Source organism: Jatropha curcas, chromosome 4 (genome assembly GCF_041381405.1).
Source record: "Jatropha curcas cultivar XTBG-Jc1 chromosome 4, XTBG_Jcur_1.0, whole genome shotgun sequence".
Classification (NCBI taxonomy): Eukaryota; Viridiplantae; Streptophyta; class Magnoliopsida; order Malpighiales; family Euphorbiaceae; genus Jatropha; species Jatropha curcas.
In genome coordinates this window covers 31,798,482-31,819,717 of record NC_143154.1, presented here as the reverse complement: position 1 = coordinate 31,819,717, position 21,236 = coordinate 31,798,482, and the positions used below count along the sequence as shown (strand labels likewise).

The window sequence follows — 21,236 nt, the reverse complement described above, 5'->3', positions numbered from 1 at the left end:
CATGCAAACGACGTCATTTTGATAGATGACAGTGAGCATAAAAAAAAAAAAAAAAGGTCAATTTTCCAGCCTCCCTTTTCCCTTTCCCGCCATCTGGAAATTTGGACACTGAAATCTTTTCAGTGCTTGAGATTTAAAATTGCGAAAGCACTCTCATATCAAAACAATGGAAAATTTGAAGAAGAGATGGAGTGTGACCTACACGAAGCACATCAAGCAAAAGAGAAAAGTCTATCAAGACGGTTTCATAGACCTTCACAGCTCAACCAACAAGGTACACCTTCAATTAATTTTCAACACTCAACAGTAATTGATGATCAATTTCTTCTTATTACACGCTTTTGTTTTGATTAATTTGTAGAATCAGTTAATTTATATATCGATAGGTTTCTAGGCGAATGCTTAATGTGGTGAAGCTATAATCAAATTATTGTTAATGGATTTTCTTTTTCTTTTTTCCTCTCTATGGAATTGGTTTATAGGTCATGCTATTTGATGATTGTGAGAAGCTATTAGAATGTAGGATATTGAAGGGAGAAGAAGTTGTTAGCTCCGGTGAAACACTGGCGTTTAATGGTTACCTTGTCGACGTTGGGGATCCTGAGGGCGAGGTCGATCATAAGCCTGTCTCCGGTTTGAATTTGCGTGAGAGAGAGAGGAAAATTTCCGAGAGGCCTAGGCCTAGTTTGATGAATCGGCACAAGTTTAAAAGTCCAATTTCTTCTGGTAGTGATGTTGCTTTTCCTTTTCCAACATTTTTAGCGTTTTGGGATTTCTTTAACTTACTGATTTGATTTCTTTGCTCTTTCTTTGCCACTTTGAAGATAAGAAGGATGCTTCAGAGAAGAGCAAAGCAAAGATGAATTGTCTAAGCCCGTCCCAAAAAATTATCAGAGGTAATATTATGTGGTTGATGCTATTACCGAGTTGGTGATTTTAAAGGGCATAAGTAAGCAATAGTTTGTGTCTGAGCTTGTGCCTTCTCATTATTGTGTTGTAGCCAACTAACCATTACTTACTTTTCAGAGTTCAAAAAGAGTGAACTGCAAAGATATGGAGCATTACGGAGCTTTCCTGAATCTCCTGATACATTAAACTCTGACGTAAAAGGTTAGTTGTTGATCAGCAGGGAACAAGTTCTTTGTTTTACTGCTTAGAGCTTTTTGAATCTTTTTCTCCTATTTTTGTTCTCTGTCTGAAAAACTGCGGAGTATTGTATAAGTGAAAGTTGACTTTTGTGTCTTGTTGCTTTCCTTTCCAACTTTAGTGAATTTGGAATTTTGGATTGGTGAAGGTATTTCTTCCTTTCCACCTAAAGTCGCTATTGAAGAAAATCTGTATGTTGTTTGCTCATGATATACCATGTATGTTCAATGCTCACCTTACCTAACCACAATGTTATCAAAGGAAAAATTTTCAAGGTCAAGACTTTCAAAAGCAATGAAATGGCTTATACTAACATTCTCTTCTCGAAGCCTCACTCTCTATCTTCACGAGAAGGTTGACCGGGGATTCATTTCTTCTGTTCTGTTTATTCTGCCTGCATCATTGTTAGAAAATTTCTCCTCGTTATTGTTTTCCTTATATCAGTTTAGAGTGGCAGGTCATGTACACAACACAAATGACTCAAAAGGCCAAGAAATATCATGATGGTTTCTTGAGACTCACAGATAGTGGTACCTTAGGGAGGCAGGTAAGTTTCTATAACATTTTCAGCCACTCTTTTCAAGCACTATCATCTTGTGTACTTATCCTAGTGAATCGTTTGCTTCATTAGAATTCCATTCCTATTAGATAAATTGATTTATTTTGCTTGTTAATTTAGTGGAGCCTACTTAAGTAGGCATTGTTTGAGTTGCTGTTTCTGCTACTTTTGCAAAAGCATCCCACAGTAGATTTGCCTTTGGGAGCATACAGCTATTTGGCTGGAGTGGTACTTCTGCAAAAAAATTGCTGTACCAACAGCCTTTACTAAATAGATGATATGTGTATATTTGCCTATAAATTTTCCATACAAGCATTCATTTTTCATTTTGTTTTCTTCTTTGCAAGGATATGCTTGACTGCAACTTATTTTGTTGGTCTTCATTCAGATCATGCTGTATGATGAAAGAAGACAACTCTTAGACAGCAGGTTCCTTAAAAGGGATGAGAGAATAAGATCTCAAGAATCAATAGTATTTGATGCTCATTTGGTTGACATTGGGGAACCTGAAGGAGAAAATCAAATTCCTGTGGATTTGAATGTTGAAGGAAAAAATAGAAATAAAGAAGGGATAATGCACAAACATCAGAATAGTCTTGAATCCAACAATTCTCCAGCAAAAGGTCACGTAGCTTTTGGTAGTTATTCTCCTTCGCATGCAATTATATGTTCAAAATTGAATATAGTTCACATTTCAATCACTCCTTTTTGTCATTATAATTATCACTTGTCTAAACATCGTTTGATCTCTTTCTGTATAAAGACACATATGAGGTTTTCCTATCATTATTCACTTCTGCGTTTATTTCTCTATCATCCAGAGTGGCACGCTCTTTACACTAGCCAGATAACTCAAAAGGCCAAGAAGTACCATAGTGGCATCCTTAGGCTCACTTCTTGTGGTTCTTACAGAAAGCAGGTTGGTTAACCTTTCATTACTTGCCCATCAAAAAGCGTTCTCATTTGAGAAGATCATTTGAGAAGTTGTAAACTGCTGGAAATGCTGTGCATTTGAGAAGATCATTATTGTAAATTATCCATGTATTTGGAAAATGAAACAATATGGGTCCGTACATTTGTATTGCCATGGACTTGTTCTGTCAGTGCCATTTTCTCTATCCCTGTTCTTTAATGATGATTAAAGGAGCAAAAGTCATCTTTGATTTTTTTTTTTTTTTTATTTACTATAGATATTCAGCAAACCTTTCAAATATGGCAGGTCAGTTTACTAAATGAAGATAAAACCATCATGAGCAGTAGGTTCCTTAGTTTATCTGAAGATGTGAGAATAGGGAGTGCATTTGTAATGTCAAAGTATCTGGTGGAAGTTGGTGAGCCTTATAATCCCAAAGGTATGATTTTGCAGTGCAAACTATCAGTCAGTTTCATCTTGTTGGATGTTGAGGTTTAATTATTAGAAATCCTGGCTGATCAAGGGACACTTTCAGTTTGGGTGTTTGCTATTTTCTTTCTTGTGTCAATTTGTTTTTGGCTTTTCCCTTGGTAATTTGAGATGAAAATTTCTGAAATTTCTTTTGGATTGAGAAACAGGAACAGTTCAAGGCAATGCTTGTTTGGGGAAGGATGCAGATTCAAGTAAGATCTACACCGTAGACAGCACCAAAATAAGCAACATTGCTTCCACAAACAAATCTTTACGTGACAGTGCGCCCACTCTTCCTAGCTTCGTCAAATTCACAAAATTATTGATTCACAATATAATGTCTTCCTTTTGCACTAAGTTATTATTTTTTACGACCAGTTCAGCATATCTAGGTTCTTTTTTTTTTTTTTTTTTCAGACCACTTCCAGCATATACTACCTAAGATAGATGGTTTATGGTGATATAATGTGAACATAGTTCCTCATTGATCTTGTCTCTGGTTTATGGTTTTAACCACTACCGCCAGCAGTAATGTCTAATATCTAATGAGGCTATAACCATAGTATGTAAACGATGAATTGAAAGAGAATGAAAACTTGTGTATTCTATGATATTAAAAAGGTGTATGACATAAAAATCTTCAATGGGTTAACTGCTAATTTATTAGCAATTGGTTCTTATCCTAATGCCTTGCCCTGTTGCATCCTTAAACTAATTGTAAACGTTTTCTATCATTGTTAGTCCATCAAATCTTGTCCATTCTTCAAAAACCTATAGCTCAGAAGAGTGTTGCTGTGGGTTGTGATGACAACAATGTGAATGCACCCGTTCTCTCCGCTGAGAAGCTTCAAGTTCCAGATGCAGAGGTAGACTATACTAGAGTCTGTGAATTGCCCAGAGTATCGGTACCAAATGATGGTCCCAGTGAAAATAATGATAATGGGGCATCAAGTAAAATCTCGGGTACCGAGAAATATACTAATATCAGGCAGTCCAAAGGCAAGATTTATCTATTGTCCTGTGATCTTCACTTGATCTTCCGAAATTTATTTCATTTCTAAATTATGAATCAGATCTTATTTGTTTGTTTACTTTTTGCAGCAATTTCTACTCTTAGTGGTGGTCAATTCTCTGGTGACGGAGAAGCTGGAAATTCTGATCAGGTTTGTTCCATGCTCTGCCTCATGATTTATCTCCAAAAACCTTCAATTGATTTTATCCATAATGTTGCGGTTGTAATCTCTTCATATTGCGTTTGGAATTGTTAGAAAATATTGTTATTTTTTCTGATTGTCATGTGGATTGTGTGAAATATCTGATTACTGGCTCTTCCTGAACAAATGATACAATAATGTATGAAATACAAAAATTCACACTTGCAGAAGAAATTATCCTGCATGAGTTGAAAACATTCAGCACTTTAAAGAGATCCTTGAGAACATAAATTGACAAAAAAAAAAAAAAAGAAACTATCCGTGTGACTGAACTAAATTACGGGGGTTAAGTTCCTCTTTTTGAGCACACGTTGAACCTAAATGAATTGGAAAAACATATTTTTTGATGCCTTAAACTATATTGTTTACCAATTTAACAAGCATATTTTTATGTGAGAACAAGTAGAGTTATCTTTAATTAGCTTTTTACGTAGGTCAGGAAACCTGATTTTGTTGCTTATGTGTAGTCTCATCTGGAAAATGCAAAGGCTGAGACTAAATGGGGTAGTGAAGCTTCTGATTCTGATAAAAAGAAGAGTAACGAGCACCTCAAGAGTGCAATGGAAATTGATGAATGGCCCACTTTTGACCTTGGATTTTGAGCAAGGACTGCTATAATCTTGAATACATACATAAATAGATAAATAGATGGTGATTCTTGGTATCACACAGCACAGGTTAGTCAATGTGAGACCGCAACATCACATTGTGCATACATCATATAGCCACGTATATGCGTATATTCGAATGACCAATTTCACGTCCCATTCTTGGGAATAAAATTGTCATTGCATGGCTCATAGAGTAAGAGACTAGTCAAGATATGGTCATGATCCAATTAATTTCTAGTATTCATGCATCAATATGATCCAATTAAATTTTCAATAATAATTTTCTAACTATTTGCAACAAAAGCAAGCTGTCCTATCAAATCTAATTTGTTGCTAATATCTTAATGCCTCAAGGATGCAGGACTCTCTCATTTCCCCCTTTGAGCTTATGAATTTTCAAATTCTGGTATTGTCTTAAAATACTCATCTTATATTACCATTGGCTCCACTAATGTTTTGTGTGTGTTTATTGCAGGTTATTGATCTCATGTCGAAAAAATTTGGTGAGAAGCAAGATTACATGCTGGATGTAAGTCAGCTAAGTCATTTCGTTCTGAAACTGTATCTTCAGTTGTACTCTATGACAAGCAGCTTGCCAATACCAACTATAATTGGTATAACAAGGCTGCAGAAAAAAAAAAGAATTTTAAATAGTTTAATAAGCCCAGTCTAATGTATATAGTTTGATATACCATCCAAAATGAATTCTGTTGCTCATTGAATGGATTGTTTTTTATTTGGCGAACCAAAACTTGAGATGAGTAGCGGATATTTGTCCCAATTGCATAAAGAGAAGGTCAAGCATACCATCAAGGACAACAAACTTTAAATGAAGCTTCAAAACAAAAGAGTTTATAAAATATGGCCAAGAATTACAAAGTTCTCTTTGGTTACTTCCATTTCTCCAGTTTCTTTCAAGCCTCATCCAAATATTTGTACAATGTGCGATCCTTTCTGGGTTTGCGCATGCTAAGCAAGGCTTTAAAGAGGCGTTTGCTTTTGCTAGAATATTGTTCAATGTCATTTGCCCGGTCTCTTTCAGGATATGATGCCGACAATGAAACCGATCTCCGAGGCTCGGAAGGAAACTGAAAAGTTTATCTTAAAGTGAGAAGAGGTGTTCGTAATGACAGATTTCTCTATGTTATGTCTAATTTTCCATTATTTCCACAATTATATACTTATCCTGTTGCCAAGTGGATCCTCTTGTAGTTAAATTTGGGACTTCTAGAATTCCAGAAAGTCTCACATTTGAATCCTACTAGAGTTGGGAGTATGGATAAATAGAAGGAAGAGAGCTACCTCTACCAGTAGATCAATATGAAGCCAATGAAAAGAAAGAGATACAGTACTCATTCTCAATTCTTAGATAATGTGCTTACCCGGGGTTTTCCTGCATTGTTTGGAGATATTGATCTCTTAGGAAGAAGAGTTCCAGATCGTAAAAGCGGAAATCGCTGTGGAGAGGAAGCTCTTTTATCTGATTTTAAAGAATATAATTAGTATGCTACTATATTTCCAGTGCTAAAACTATTCAAAGCTTTTTCGACTACAACAGGAAAAGAACAAGAGTAAGGTACTTCCATAACAGCTTTTCTTTAATATAAACAACAAATTCATTTGCAGAAACCTGGTCTTTTATTGATCGATATACTTGCAAATGTGAAAGTTCCTTGTCTTGATGAAACCTGTGGAGACTTCAATCTTGAATGTCCTCTACATTAAAATTATACACATCGAACTTGGTACTGGTAAATCAGGGATGATAAGTTCCATAAAGACAATGAGGGTTGTAAGATTACCTGAAAGTATATGGAGAGGTCCCTTTTATTGTTGCTTGAACAGCTTGCCAGAAAAAGAAAGATTAATGAATTATATTTGAGTATTTATTCTGGTAATCGTCCTCACATAAGCAATTAAAATGATAAAAGAAGGTCAGAAGTACCATTTTTAAATTGTTCTGAGTTGTAATCAGCCCTGAAGCTTCTTGTATGAGATTTTGATTCGGTATCCAAAGTCTCCTCAGCTGAAAAATTTTCATCAAAACCTTTACTTACAAGTTCATGAAATTTTCTTTTATGTAATAATATTACTAAACATTTGGTTTTTGGTGAGATAAATAGATGACAAGACAAGATATTTGCCTGGAAAGATGTATCTTTTATGGTACTTGGGAGTTTCTACCATCAAGAACTGTTGAGAAAGTCCAGAGTGGTTTATATATTCTTCGCATGTTCGTAGTTTCTGATAAGATTTCAGCCACCAAAGTAATAAAGATGAGAGATAATATTCAGAAAAAAAAGAAATAGAGGGCAATAAATGACTTCACGATTGTTCTGTGATTGATTTCTGAGTTTAAAACTGAAGGACAAAGTTAAATATGAGAATTAAATCTAATTATTAGCTTTAAAGATAATTAGAAAAGTGAAATACCTGTTCAAGGCAAGTGAAACGAAGATCTAAGGCTGAAACTCCTCTCAGCTTTTCATCAGAAAAGCTGTTAACTTTGTATGCCACAGAACCCAAATGGTCAATAGTATTGATCAGAGCTTTGATGGTATAATCTTTTAAGGTCTCCACCACTCTACATTTTATAAGTAGAACAAAAAACCTTAAACTCTTTCCTTAAATTTATTAAGCCGTAAGATGTTTCAAGTATAACTCACATTTGTTTCTGGTCCTCTTTCCTGTAAGTTGTTTCGAAATACTCTGCTGCTGAGTACAGTTGTTTCCTTAAATTCTTCAAATCCTAAAATAGATAAATAAAAAAACAAAAGTTAATCGCTTGATCAAGACTGTTAAAAGACTGATCCTCTAGTTCAAAGACAACAGAGGTAGAATCATATACCTGTAGTGTTTCAGAAAAGAGCAAACTCTGTTGCATGAAAAGTTCATCCTGATTTGAAACTTTACCTTGAAGACCAGAAACTGAAGAAGAAGACGAAGTCTTGTCATCCATCACAGTGAAACCTGCCTTTCTTTAGCTGCTCAACTAAGAGAAAATATGATAGAAATGAATAAATGATACTACAAAAGAGAAAAAAAAAAAATCCATAATTGATAAGAAGCAGAGCATGAACGAACCAGGTCTTGAACACTTGTTCCTAAGCAACAATAATCCCAATCCAAAAACCCATTTCCAATAAGAAGTAAAAGTCGTTTTTCCATATAAATTACCTTATATATAACAACGTAAAAGAGGAAAAGAATGTGTTTCTTCTTTTTCTTGTTCTATTATTAATTAACGACAAAAGATGACAGTGAAATGTCACTAGACTAAGTTACACAAGAAGACGATATATCTCTTAGTCTGTATGTCTCTATGTGAGGGAGAGAGAGAGAATAATGATAATAACAATAATTGGAAGAGAACAGAAATATCTATACAAAAAGAAACCAATGAGGTAAAGGGAATCTCAACTCTCAAGCTCAAGGCTTTGTTTTTGGGGTTGAAAATTGAACTTCTCTTCTGGTTTGAAACCAAAATACTAACAGTTTTTCTTTTCTTTAACTGTAAAGCAGTAGATTGGAGAAGAAGAGTGGTTTATCTACTCTCTAATATGCAAGAAATGGCCACCTCATCCATGTGGTGGTGCGATCAAGTTCAAAGTTAGGACCCCCTTGTATAAATTGAGGAGCAAATTTTAGTTGTGTCACTAAATTGTTGAATTACTTTTGTAATATATATACCTTCCCTCATAAATATGTTTGGGTAAAGCCATCCGAATGCTTAGGTGAGCGAATGAAATTATCCAAATCTGAGAGTAATTTATGAATTTCAACTAAAGAAATCAAGAATGGATTCTCTTTCTTTTCTTATCTCATTAACGGAGTTTCTTATTGACAACTTTGTAGTTAGTTTTTTCGAGCTTTCCTTTCTTTTTGTACCAAAAAAAAAAAAAAAACTAGCTATGGATCTTGGCATACATCATGTTTCTCTTCCTTTGCCTTTCTTGTTTTTCTTGCTTTTTTTATTTTCTTGGAAAGTTTTTTTTCTACAAGTAGGACCATTACTCTCCTCTGTGTGCCCTGCATGACTTTGACAGTAGTTGACAAAAAGAAGCATAAAAAAAAAAAAAAAAACGTGCCACTAACACCGTATTATTATATTATATTATATATTTTATATGTCAAGTAATTGTCTTGTCCAATACTGATGTTCATGTTCTAATCCAAAAAGAACCAAAACTTATAATCTTTCTGATTGTTTTTAAAAAAATTTTAATTTACAGATTTCATAACAACAGTATCAGTTTTAGCATTCTCTTACCTTGTATAAAGTAGCAGAGGCTGTTAGTTGACATAATGGAGTAGTTGAGAATTCGTTGTCCGAAGGTTTGTAAATTTGTGACTGATTGTCACATTTCAACTCCCATTATTTAAGAGACACAAAGCATAATAATTATGGTATTTTAGTCTAAGTTCTAGTCAAATAAAAACTCCTACTTGAATAAAAATATCTGCCAATCAAGTAGAATTTGTATACCGAATCTAATAAGATATTATTTGTTTTAAATTTAGTTTGCATAGTTTTGCTTCTGAATCATTATAGTTAGGTGAAAATTTATTACGAACCTTGAAAACTTTAAGTCCATCTAAATTTTATTGTCAATCGGGCTCATGGTCACGGATCGTAACATAATATGACTTATCATTGAAGAATTTCTTATACACCAAAAGAAAGATGGTGAAATATCATCCCTACTTGCCCTTTATGTTCTTGCTACAGGCAACAGTGCCCGGTTGACTGGGTCAGGTGTTAGTGTAGGAGGTGCCTGATGCGCACGGGCGTTAATAAAAAACTGAATCTAACAGTAAAATAGGCTCCCAAAATAGGCCTATGATATGTTTATTATGGGCCCAACAGACTGTTCTAAGATGGGCACTGAGGCCGAAAGTGAATCCCGTATTATCCCGAATTTGGCCCAAAAAACTCTTTGTTCAAATTCATATTGGCCCGAAGGTGTTCCACTGTTTTGTAATTTGGGCTCTGTGGGCCTTAACATCCATATTTGGTCCAACAAACTCTGTGCTAAAACGTGCGGAATGCACACAGCGCACACTCCTTATCTATATCCGATTTTCCCTTTCACTTGACTCACCCAGAGTCGCTCTGTTATTCAAACAGAGAACAAATCATGACATCAATGGCTTCTTCTTCTTCACTTGTATCTACTCTTATAAATTCTTCCCCGTTCTGCCCCAAATCTTTCTCCGAATTTCCATCTTTATCCTTTACCCTCAAGCTTTTCCCTGCCGCAAATTCGAAAGCTCTCCTCTTTCAGAAGAGGAACGGTGGCATCACTGTCAAGGCCCAAACTTTGGACTTCTCTGGCTCTTTTTATGAAGGAGGCGGATTTGGTTCGAGCGAAGACCCGCCATCGTCTACTGATTCGGGCCTGACTGCTGTTGAGGACGCGGAGGCGCCTCAGTGCCCACCGGGGCTCCGACAGTATGAGACTATGGCGGTTTTGAGACCTGACATGTCGGAAGATGAACGGCTCGCTCTTACCCAGAAATACGAGGAGGTAATGTTTCGATTTCGCGCTTTCTCTTTGGTCGTTAAATGTCTATTAGATAGATAAATGTATTGACAGATATATTGCATGAAAGTTTGAAACTTTCTTTTCCTTCCTTATTCTAGGATTCCTATTTAATAAAATATTAATTGGGAATTTTTTTGAGTTTTCTTTTCTTTTTATACAATGGGGAGCAAAGCTGTAAAGAAACTACAAGCAATCTCTAGAATAAGGAACACCACCATCAGGACGAATGTCCAACGCATGGGTGACTAATGGAAGGCCACCACCTCTAGGCAAATCAGTACCAGTGATCAAGCTGACCATAAAAGAACTATCATAATCAGCCTCTAGTTTGCTACTGCCCAAATACAAGGCTAGGACCAAAAGTTACCAATATTTAGTATATATTTTAGAAGCCAATATGAACAATATCCTAAAACATTATTGGTACAGAATTTAGTATGTCTTCTAAATTTGGGCGAGGCATGTTATATAAGTAGCTTCTTTATAAATGGATGACCGATTTTGTCGTGAAGAGTCTATGCTGGTTTTTGGAAGAAGTCTTTATTTGTATCTGTAGTTCATGAAAGAAAAGAAGAATTTCCTTTTCTAATATCTGTTGCTTTGGACAGCTTCAATGAATCACTTTGACCTTATGCCTTTAATTTCACCTGGAAATGCAACTATACACTTTATGCGTACTTTTTATATTAGCTTGTTGCTGGCACATATTATGGCTTGTAGATGAATTTAATCTAACATATAGGGAATGCTATGTATGAGAAAAGGATTTTTGAGATGATTTGATTATGTCTTACGCAGATCCTCAAGTGTGATACATTGATGGTGGAGGGTGCTAAACTGGGAAGCACACCTAAACCACATAGAGGAAAATTGTTGCAAAAGATATTCTGTCTCTTGGGATTAAGACTTAGTTATTTTTGTATATAGGGAAAGTTATGAGTAGAATTAAACAATGAAAGGATGAGATGTATATTTGCTTTTGCCCTTTGGGTTTTACAATCTAGATATCATTGTTTATTTGTAGACGAGTTAAACCTCCTTGGTTAAAATGTCAAGTTTTGGAATTTTAGGTGGTTTTGGACTAATAGTTATGGAAATTGAAATAATAATTAACTAAAACTTGCATTAATTGAGAAACCAAAGCCTTGCCCAGAGGCAATGGAGAATGACTAATTTGATGCCTTCATGGTGATTCAGCCATCGTCATTCTCTAATTCCTGGTAGACAATTGCTTTAATCAGAGAGAATGCTAGGCACAGTGCAATTAATCAGAATCGTGCTTCGGATATCTATTTGTCTCATTGTAATACCGATCTTGATATTCTATCATGAAAGATTTCCTTTGACTTATATGTACAAATAAGTAAGGAAATCATCCATGCTCATCGCTTGTACATTTCAGCAACTTGAGTCTTCTGAATAGCATAAGAGATATAAAACTTGTAGATTTATATCCCTTGTTACTTTAATAGCCCTCACTGATGATGGTATCCTTGCAGTTGCTTGTCGCGGGGGGTGGTATGTATGTAGAGGTATTCAACAGAGGTGTCATTCCACTAGCCTACAGCATCAAGAAGAAAAACAAAGCTGGAGAGACTAATACCTATTTAGATGGTATTTACCTCCTCTTCACCTACTTCACAAAACCTGAATCCATTGAAATTCTGGAAGCAACATTAAAGACAGATGATAATGTCATTCGATCAATGAGTTTCAAAGTAAGGAGGAGGAAGTTCTAGAATTGGTTACTGTCAATATTTCGGTGCAGCTCAGCTGAGAGGAAGATGGTTAGGAGATAAAAAGAGTTATAGTTGCCATGTAATCCTGCATGTTGTGGATCTTCTTCATTCCAATTCATTGAAATTTAATTTGTTTTTGTAAACATAGTCTGTTCAACAATGACAGTAGTGAAAACTGTTCAAGAAGTATGCGGTCTGAAACTCCACAGCTTTCTTAAGAGCTTGTTTGGGTGTGTGATAATTTCCAAAGCGGTTTAGTTACTTGGACTGAAATTGTCATCCAAGAAATCCTCTTTTAAGTCTAATGCAATATGTATTGGTTAGCTGGTTTAGCAAATGCAACGTTGGGTCTAGCTTTTGGGTCATCTAATGATATTGTTGACAGCAAGTGTTAAGAGTTATGTATATTTCATGTTTTGTTGGATAAGACAGCAAGTCACTACCCGTTATCACTATGGATCTTTCTTCTGGCTAAGGCCAATAAATTATTATTTTCTTATCTGGTAATTGGAGGAGAGGCGCAGTAATTGAATTGCAAGTCATCTAAACCTTTTCACCTTTATGATTGATGTTAAAAAAAGATATGTTGATAAAGATTCATGCATTATTTATCCATCTTGGAAAGCACTAATCTTAAACATTTTGGATTTAATTGCAGAGGCCAAATCCCAAAGATTTTGCAGAGCTGCTATCTGCCAACTGTATTGATGTAACTCACATAGCAAAGCATGTTCAGATAGAATTTTCAGTCGTCACCTAATAATTTTTTATTTCACTTTTTCATTTCCAAGTGACTCTACTAGGAATTATCGTGGGAAGCACTTTGATCAGTCAAAATATACATGAAATATGTACATGCGAATTACTTTATAAATAAAGAATCTGATATAGTGGTGTGAAGTATGAAAGATATCTTATCTTATTTTTTTCCACTTTGTGCGTGAGAGAGAGGTGCTTTCATGATCCACCAACAACAGTGAGATCTTCTCAATTATAAAGTGAAGTGAAGAGGCATGCCCACATCAAACTGTACCCTGTAAAAGAGGACAACTTGCACCAACTAGGATCATTAAATAAATGTGATTTTCATTAAAATAATGCAAAAGTAAATGTAGTCATTTAAACCATGATATTTATACAACCATCAAAATTTACTGTATCTTTTAGGTAAATATATCAACCTAAACTTGTTCTAAGAAAAAAAAAAATCTTTTTTTTTTTTTTTTTTTTTAACACACATGTTTATCTGTTCGAATCAGGTGGTATTCAGGTAAAAGATCACGGTTTATTTAAAATAATCGATATTTCACTAGATTTTATTTTATTTGTAGCGTTAACATATTTAAAAGAAAAAAAAAAAAAAATCTTGATAACATATCCATAATATTATAGGACTAAAGCTTAAGCTTATTATTTTCTATTTGGCATATAAACAAGTGTATGCTTTTGTTATTATATAATGCTTTATTCTGGTTTTTATGTAATGATAAAAAGCTCAAAGCATAAACTCACTTTTTGAAGGTAATACATGATGAAAATGGAGTTAAATCTTCCATTCATTTCCCAGATTTTTACCACTCAGTTCCTTGCTATCAACTTTGATCCAGAAGAACAATAAAAATTCTAGCTTCTCAAAAATAAAACTAGACATTAAGCCATAAGAATGAGGAAAAAAAGTAAAGCTTTTTAGTTGGTCTGATGATATCTTAACAAATCAAAAACAGATATTGTTAGGTTAGCTTAACATAAATCTAGTACCAACAAACCATCATGTTCAGTGGATTACTGGTCTCTGTTAACTGTTTCTTTTTAAATGGTTAATATTACCTAAAATGTAGTAATATGTCAATTACTTGAAGTTTAGTTAAAACTAACTTGCTAACCCTCCTTTGTCACTAACAGTTGTTAGGCTAGTGACCTGCCAACCGTGCATTGATAAAAGCTCAACTGAAAGAGAACACCTACTGCTAAATCATATCATTTCTTGAAGTATGATTATCCAAGAATTAATTTCAGTTGTTCTCTTTCTTTTCTTTCGTTTTTTGTTTGTGAGTTTTTAACCAGCTAAACCAATCATTTTTAACATATCTTTTTCAAGAAAGCAATTGAGTCTAGCATATGTTGTTATAGTACACTTAGGAATTGAAGAGAAGAGAGTTTCCTAATGATAATGTTGTCCATGCCTGAAGAATGAAGACAAATTGATCTGAGTGCTTAGGGTGATCAGGACCCATGTCTTAGTGGAGAGACATGGGCTTGTCCCATCATTGATAAAGAGAGAATATATACCATCATGTAAATTTGATCTCAAAAAGCTCTATGTTGCCTTCTATATTTTAACAAAAAAAGTTGAATTATTAAAGTATCCTTTTCCTTTTCTTTTCCAATCTAATAGCAATCCTTAACTATCTCTCTTTCTTTCTCTTTGAGAGACAGATTTATTTATCCTAACTATTTCTTCTCTCCAAAAATACATTCAGTCAGGCATTATTTTGTATCTCTCCTATGTCTCTCTTATAATTCTGAACTAGACATTATATTTCTTTCTCTAGTTTTTCTAAGCTTGAAGAACAAATGGGTTTTCCTCCTACTCCAACCCCAACCCATCTTTATCCTCAAGCAATTCAACTTAAGCTTTACCAGGCTTTTATATTTTCAATTCCTATCCTATTCTCCATTATTCTTTTTCTCTTGTTTTACTTGTTTTACCTCAAGAGAAGGGCTACTTCACTTTCTTCTCCTACTCAAATTCTTCCAACAATCTCGAGCCAGACTACTGCTGATCATATCCACTCTGTAAGTACTCTCTCTCTCTCTCTCTCTCTCTCACCCATGTAAGATCACAAACATGAATATTCTGTGTTGTTCTGGAAATTAATACTAAGCTTTATGTAATTTCAGTATATATATATAAAAGATCATTGTTTGAAACTTATAATTAGCCAAGTGCAGACAACTAATTGAGTTTTTCTTTTTTTTTAAATAATATGATATGAATAGATTTGTCAAATTGGTTTGAAGAAGGAGATTAAAGACAAGCTTCCAATTGTGTTATTTGATGACGAATTAAGGACAAGAGAATCACAGTAAGTTCTCACATTACTTAATATTTATGAAATACAATAATGTTAAATGGCTGTGGCATTGATATGTTAGTGCGGTCTATAATTCATAATGCACTAAAAACAATGAAGCAGACCAATGAAAATGACCCATATAAAAGTTTTTATCTATGCATAGTGCCCATGAAACCACCTATCCTTCCTTAATTTGACTAGGAAAGAAACTTATCTTCTCTTAAGAAACTTTTTAATTAGGTTAAAAATGTATAATTTCTTGCAGTTATGCTATCGATCTTTGATGGTAGAAAAAGTTGCAGAATAGCTTTTAAGATTCCTGAGACAAAAAAATTGTATCACTAGAGCTGTTGATGTTAATAAGGACATAAAATGTCCAATTCTAGAGTTCTTTAATGTATAGGAATCACTTTGTGCCTCATACAGATTCTGTTGAGGAAATGAACGGTTCAGAACCATTTTAATTTGCAAAATTCCTAACAACTGCTCTCCAAGTGCAGTGCTAGAGCATCAAATTCCAAAGTTGTTCAACAAACTAATTTTAGGCTTAAAAATTCACAGATTGTCAGAATTTTCAATTGATGCTCACAAAAAGATCACATGAAAGATTCGATCTGATTGCTATGATCATATGAATATTCCTTTGAATTTTCAAACTATATATGACCACAAAAACAAAAGTGCAAAATATGATGACTAATCTGAGAAACAGAATCCCAAAACTTGAGTCTCTCTCATATTTATAGGAACAGAAATAGTATATTTCGGGTCGGTTTAGCAATGTTAGATGTTTTAGTAGATGTTAGTTGTTGTAGTAGTTGTTACAGGTCCTTAACCTGAACTGAGCTGATGAAATTTTTTTGCGTATAGGTGTTGTGTTTGCTTAGGGGAATTCGAAATGAAAGAGGAGTTGCTGCAAATTCCAAGCTGCAAACATGTGTTTCACATTGAATGCATACATCATTGGCTGCACACGAACTCAACTTGCCCACTTTGTAGATCTTTTGTAATCCCCACCACAAAACTTGACAATCAGGTACAATCTGGTGGATCTGAGTCACCATTAGAGCAAGATAATGCTAATTTCAATCCTCAGATTGCATCATCAGAACATCAACAGCAGCAGCAGCAGCAGGAAGAGGTCTGCGATGGCCTTATTATACCTATTGAGGGATCATCAAGCACAGAAACATGTTCAATGGATTCTTCTAGCTGTCCTGAGCTTCCCATTTCTGCAGAGAGTAGAAGGAGCTGCTCTAGTCAAGAATCTGTAGCTCTAAATATCCAAACATAGCAATACACTAAAGAAATTAAATTTTTCCTTCTATATGAAGTTGAAAAAGTTAATAAAGTATCTAGATAGGCAAATTAAGAGCCCTGGAGGCATACACTAAATACATATGAACTATCTGTAAAAGTGAGCAAATTCTTTTTGCTGCATTATTGTATTTCCCAAAATTTTCTTGGAGGCAGTTTAGGTTGGAGGACTAGCATTGTATCAGAATCCTAGGAAAAAGTTGTTTGCAATTGCTTAAAATTACATCGGATGATAATGTAATTAATATAATTTTTCTTATTACTACAAAATATAGCAAATTGCCACATTATCTTTTTTTTTTTTTTTTTTTTTAAGAAGAATCTTATGCACCTGACACCTTCAATGCATTTTCCAATAATTATCTTATAAACTTGCAAAAAGAGTTTAGATTTTTCTCTTTTTTAAAGTTAGGCTATAACTAAGTTCAAATTCTCATCATGCAGAATACAATTACTTCTAATACATAATTGCATACCTTTGGGAAGACAGAAACTTTGTTGAGCAGAGCTAGTTGGGGTAGAAAAAGCATATGTGATGATAGGAAAGAACCAAATTGGCCCAAAATGCATAATGTGAATAAGCTAAGGTCGTCCAAGGACCCAATTGTCTGATCCCATAGATTAATGGATTATATTTTGAGAACCCAATCTCAAGAACACCAATGGACCATCGTTTACATTGATTCAAGTTATCCGCCTAGTTAATGGGTGCATTTCCAAGAAATGCAGGCCTATCTGGATTGCGAAATATGGACCTCCAGCCCTCACAATGTAGTGTTATTCTCAACTCTCAAGAAAGAAAATATTCAAGTGTGTGAATATGGGAACAAGCAGAATTTTCAGGTTGATGCTTCCATATTATTATTAAACCCTCAAAAAAGAAAAATAATAATAAAAAAAAAGAAACAAAAACCCATAATTTAGAGCTAGCATGTCTCAACTAACTTTACAGAAACATAATTTATTCAAAAAATTGCAAAGATACATCAGTTTTAATATATATTATAGATCAAGCCATTACATCAAAGAGCAAATTCAGGAAATTGGCCAGCAGCGTGAAGAGGCATTATTTCGTCCATGGAGATTGGCAGCTGAGTCTGAGTTAGGCAAAGAAACACTTCTCGCCGGAAATAAGAAACAAACCAAAGCCTTTCTAAATTTACTAGAAAACGAAAGAACCAGCAGTATAAATTGCCCATGTCAGAACTGTTCCAATAACAGTAACCTTTGCTGGCATTTTTCCTTTATCACTTCTCAACACCATACCTTCATAGAGAAGCCAGCAGTTTACTACAGCAAATGCTGATAGAAACATTTGGATATCTAATCTTTCCATATTCCTTCCCTTAATTATTTCAGACACTCCCCAAGAAAACGAGACTAAGTTCATTAAAGCTGTCATTACTAAGGGCACAAACATAGATGATGCTACTCCAAACTCAAATAACCCTTTATCATATCTTTTGCTTAGTTCGTCATCTTCTGTTTTAGCTGTTACAGTGAATCCTGGTGTAGACATGCCAAAGGATTTGAGGATGAACTCAACAGTTGCAAACATGAAACTTGAAAGCGCTCTTAGATTCCACATTCTTTGATCATTCCACCACAAATGGGAAGTTCCTTTATGCAATATAAAATCAACAAGATCATGTGCATATGCACCCAGAAAAAGGAATGCATATAGGAGAAACCATGGCGATTTGACCTGTGCCCATAACATTTTCGAATCCTGTTATTAGATTTATACACGTAAAATAAAAAATTATGATTTAGCTAAGTGTAGAATTAACAATTAATCACCTCTGGGAAGATGGAGAGATTGTTAAGGAGAGCTAATTGAGCTACTTGGGAATAGACCAGATGGCCCAGAATCCAATTTGTGCATATCCATGACTGACGAGCCCATTATGCATTAGCCCATAGGCTCCTGGGCTATATTTAGAGAAAACCACCTCAAGAAGTCCAACAGCCCACCTCTTTTGTTGAACCATCACATCTATCAAGCTAATAGCCTAATAGGTGCTTCTCCATAAAATGCTGGCCTCTCAGGATCACAAAACACAGACCTCGACCGTTCACAATGTAGCCGATAGCTTGTATAGTAGTCTTCCACTAGGGACCCATACCTCAACCCTTTCTGCAAGTAAATTTTACAATTAAAACAAATTAAATCGTGGATGAGAGAAGCATGTAAATTGGGGTTAATTAATTATTACCTTCTGGCCCCAGTCAGTATCTTTCTCAAAATTACAAGCAGCAACTTGGTGAGCCAAAGACAAGATTTCTTAAGATTGAATGGGCTTGTTCACGACATGATATGGGTTAAGCTCAGGAAGTTTAGGTGTAAGCATATTTGATGGGGTTCCAAAAAAGACTCTTCTTGAGAAGAAGCAACCAGTTCCATAAAAGTTACCACCTCATAAGCCATCAAACCCAGAAGAATGAATTTGAAACAAACGTTTAATTCACAAGCATAAATGTCAGACTTATTCAATCCCACAAAACGCTGAGGAAATTGAATGAACCCACAATATTTACGAACTTCTGGATCCCAAAAGTAACACAATACGCGTTCAAGAGTTTGTGGGTCATTTGAGTATGTATCACAGTCCAAAACCAACAGGCGCATACATAGCAGCAGAAACCCTAATCTGCAAAATCATCCATATTATGGGTTTAAAATAAGTAAAAACAATATTCAAGCAAGGGGAGATATGTGTATAAATACCAGGGCATTAAGTGCACCAGCTTTGAAATGATGGTGAGAAGACTTGCTTTTTTCTCTGGAGACATAAATCAGGTTTGGCAGAAATTGGCCTGCAATGTCTTTATCCTTGCTGTTGTCTAATAAAACCTGATTCAAATGTATAATTCTTATTTAAGATTGACACATGAATCTGAACTTTGTACGTATCAGAAGCAATTATTTTGGTTCAGCTTGTTATGTGATCAATCTCACCAACCAAATGTATAATTTATAAACAACTAGAGTGGACAAAGCACACGTGAGAGAAAAGGAGCAAACCCGGTCATACACCAAGCCGATCAAAAAATGGTTATTGTTTTATCTTTTTCTTCTCACTGAACAACCAGAAATATCACGTTTAAACTTAAAAACTGTTTTTAACTGATTTAGCCTATGAGATAAGCTCATACACCAGGTGTAAACAAGTAAGTCCTTCTCAAATGATTAAAAGTAAAAAAATACGAGAAATGTATTGAAACCTGGATGACAGTGGGATGATCGTGGGAATTTATCAGTCCATTGGCTGAAAACTTGACGTTCTTTCTCGCTAGTGATATATTCGTCTCCCACTTCGCCTCTTTCAACAACATGTTCTACTCTTCCTTTCATGCTTTCGTACATTGTCTGAAATAATCAGCACCACAAAGCCAAAACCGTTACTTTCAACAAAAAAAACTAAAAACAATATTTGACTTTTCATTCCTCCAATCAATTAAAATTTATTACTGTTTTTTGATTGGTTAAGTCTTATCCAGGTGTCTACGTCATGATACTAAATGAAAATAGAGTGTCCAGTGGTCCACGGCTAAATGATTCAGCGTGTGAGTGGGGACCTGTGCATGTTGGTCTAGCAAGTCACATTCAAGCAACTGCTATAAATTATCATTTTTAGAATTGAAAGTTTTTCTTCCAATTAATAAACAATATAATATTCTAATTATACAATAATATAAAAATTATTATGGTACTAAAAAAGCATGGTAATTTTATTTGAGTCAATTATTGTAAATTCCTAAATTTTGTTTTTTTTTTTGAAAATACCCATTTTTGCATGGAGATATAACAAGGATTAGATAGCAACACTGTAAAATATGCCAAATACACAATTAACGTGTGTTCGGCGCATTAGTTGCACTTTGTGAATCGGAGGAACATCGGAGGTTTTAGTCGTGGTGGTGGTGGTGGTGGCGGCGACGGAGGCGGTGCTACCTCTTTGGCTCTCCATTTCTTCGGGAGAGAGGTAAGCTGCTGATTTTGATGCTATCTCAGCGATTGTTTCAAGTGTACTACAGGTGGTATTTATAGTAAGGCCTCGATAGGAGGACGACGTGCCAACTGTACACGTGTGAATAATTTAAGGCTTACGTATCAATTCTCGCTCAGTAGATCAATTTATTGAACAAACGAAAATAAAAACAGAAAAGGCTCAAAGATCTTTAAGCACCATATACCGAGACAATCAAAGAGATTGTATAGATATGAACATGTGATATTAAAGAACTGTTCAACTTTTCTTCAGTTAATATGCAGACAAGTAGATAATTTATGTGTATATAATATGTAAGTGTAACTGGTTGGTGGCAGTTTGGGTTTTGGACCTATGTAATAAATATTGTTGGAAGAAAATACACCAAACAAGATATTGGCATAGAGCTGGTTTGGCTGAAAGGGTATGGCCATGTCAGGTCAGGTCATTATCAACCCTACCTCACACGCATATATATGTATTTGAGACGAAGAAGACAGAGAAACAAATTCCTCATGTGACAAAAGAGTAAGGAGCTGAGCTCAGAAAGGGAATGGCAGGTAATTATGAACCTACCTCACTCTCATATATGTATACACATATATACAGGAGACGAAGAAGAGAGAAATAAATTCCTCATGTGACAAAATA

The 21,236-nt window shown here is 34.9% G+C and overlaps 4 protein-coding genes and 1 pseudogene across 9 annotated transcripts; 3 read left to right on the top strand and 2 right to left on the bottom strand.

Annotated features, from left to right (window-relative positions):
* The first annotated feature begins 79 nt into the window (after positions 1–79).
* Positions 80–5,665, top strand: LOC105646024 (uncharacterized). Of its 4 annotated transcripts, none has more exons than XM_089720887.1 (13): positions 81–274; positions 483–726; positions 825–896; positions 1,027–1,110; positions 1,596–1,693; positions 2,094–2,328; positions 2,527–2,624; positions 2,925–3,057; positions 3,257–3,370; positions 3,831–4,088; positions 4,191–4,252; positions 4,771–4,980; positions 5,390–5,523. In XM_089720887.1, exons 1-12 carry the CDS (start codon positions 167–169, stop codon positions 4,903–4,905), a joined length of 1,641 nt encoding a protein of 546 aa, XP_089577013.1. In that variant the 5' UTR covers positions 81–166; the 3' UTR covers positions 4,906–4,980; positions 5,390–5,523. The 4 variants fall into 4 exon arrangements, with proteins under 4 accessions (XP_020539670.1, XP_089577013.1, XP_020539669.1 ...); XM_020684012.3 differs by having other exon boundaries at positions 82–274; positions 2,094–2,343; XM_020684011.3 differs by lacking the exon at positions 4,771–4,980 and having other exon boundaries at positions 80–274; positions 5,390–5,665.
* A 53-nt stretch (positions 5,666–5,718) lies between these two features.
* Positions 5,719–8,158, bottom strand: LOC105645638 (protein ABIL2). 2 transcript variants are annotated; one of them, XM_012231286.3, is made up of 10 exons: positions 7,999–8,158; positions 7,763–7,906; positions 7,581–7,663; positions 7,348–7,498; positions 7,059–7,158; positions 6,860–6,940; positions 6,717–6,759; positions 6,545–6,630; positions 6,297–6,394; positions 5,719–6,002 (listed from the first exon to the last, which is right to left on the bottom strand). In XM_012231286.3, the coding sequence occupies exons 2-10, from the start codon at positions 7,871–7,873 to the stop codon at positions 5,829–5,831; spliced, it is 927 nt and encodes a 308-aa protein (XP_012086676.1). In that variant the 5' UTR covers positions 7,874–7,906; positions 7,999–8,158; the 3' UTR covers positions 5,719–5,828. The 2 variants fall into 2 exon arrangements, with proteins under 2 accessions (XP_012086676.1, XP_012086677.1); XM_012231287.4 differs by having other exon boundaries at positions 7,763–7,898; positions 7,999–8,140.
* A 1,821-nt stretch (positions 8,159–9,979) lies between these two features.
* LOC105645639 (Translation elongation factor EF1B/ribosomal protein S6 family protein) lies at positions 9,980–12,385 on the top strand. The gene is made up of 2 exons (XM_012231291.4): positions 9,980–10,442; positions 11,960–12,385. Exons 1-2 carry the CDS (start codon positions 10,053–10,055, stop codon positions 12,197–12,199), a joined length of 630 nt encoding a protein of 209 aa, XP_012086681.1. The 5' UTR covers positions 9,980–10,052; the 3' UTR covers positions 12,200–12,385.
* Positions 12,386–14,199: 1,814 nt separating this feature from the next.
* LOC105645640 (RING/U-box superfamily protein) lies at positions 14,200–16,883 on the top strand. Its single transcript, XM_012231292.4, has 3 exons — positions 14,200–14,995; positions 15,200–15,285; positions 16,147–16,883. The coding sequence occupies exons 1-3, from the start codon at positions 14,774–14,776 to the stop codon at positions 16,568–16,570; spliced, it is 732 nt and encodes a 243-aa protein (XP_012086682.1). The 5' UTR covers positions 14,200–14,773; the 3' UTR covers positions 16,571–16,883.
* Positions 16,884–17,538: 655 nt separating this feature from the next.
* LOC105646025 (cellulose synthase-like protein G3) lies at positions 17,539–20,564 on the bottom strand (annotated as a pseudogene). Its single transcript, XR_016320332.1, has 6 exons — positions 20,475–20,564; positions 19,819–19,963; positions 19,322–19,447; positions 18,810–19,244; positions 18,394–18,730; positions 17,539–18,298 (listed from the first exon to the last, which is right to left on the bottom strand). The product of XR_016320332.1 is annotated as a cellulose synthase-like protein G3 (transcript).
* Positions 20,565–21,236: the final 672 nt, after the last annotated feature.

Coding starts and splice junctions, on each gene's coding strand:
- LOC105645638 (XM_012231286.3), bottom strand. CDS start 7,873: ATGGATGACAAGACTTCGTCTTCTTCTTCAGTTTCTGGTCTTCAAGGT. Junction 7,664..7,762: donor TCTTTTCTGAAACACTACAG/GTATATGATTCT, acceptor TATCTATTTTAG/GATTTGAAGAATTTAAGGAA. Junction 6,395..6,544: donor ATCGATCAATAAAAGACCAG/GTTTCTGCAAAT, acceptor CTTTAAAATCAG/ATAAAAGAGCTTCCTCTCCA.
- LOC105645640 (XM_012231292.4), top strand. CDS start 14,774: ATGGGTTTTCCTCCTACTCCAACCCCAACCCATCTTTATCCTCAAGCA. Junction 14,996..15,199: donor CTGCTGATCATATCCACTCT/GTAAGTACTCTC, acceptor TGATATGAATAG/ATTTGTCAAATTGGTTTGAA. Junction 15,286..16,146: donor TTAAGGACAAGAGAATCACA/GTAAGTTCTCAC, acceptor TTTTGCGTATAG/GTGTTGTGTTTGCTTAGGGG.
- LOC105646024 (XM_020684010.3), top strand. CDS start 167: ATGGAAAATTTGAAGAAGAGATGGAGTGTGACCTACACGAAGCACATC. Junction 897..1,026: donor GTCCCAAAAAATTATCAGAG/GTAATATTATGT, acceptor CTTACTTTTCAG/AGTTCAAAAAGAGTGAACTG. Junction 3,371..3,830: donor AAACAAATCTTTACGTGACA/GTGCGCCCACTC, acceptor TATCATTGTTAG/TCCATCAAATCTTGTCCATT.
- LOC105645639 (XM_012231291.4), top strand. CDS start 10,053: ATGACATCAATGGCTTCTTCTTCTTCACTTGTATCTACTCTTATAAAT. Junction 10,443..11,959: donor TTACCCAGAAATACGAGGAG/GTAATGTTTCGA, acceptor GTATCCTTGCAG/TTGCTTGTCGCGGGGGGTGG.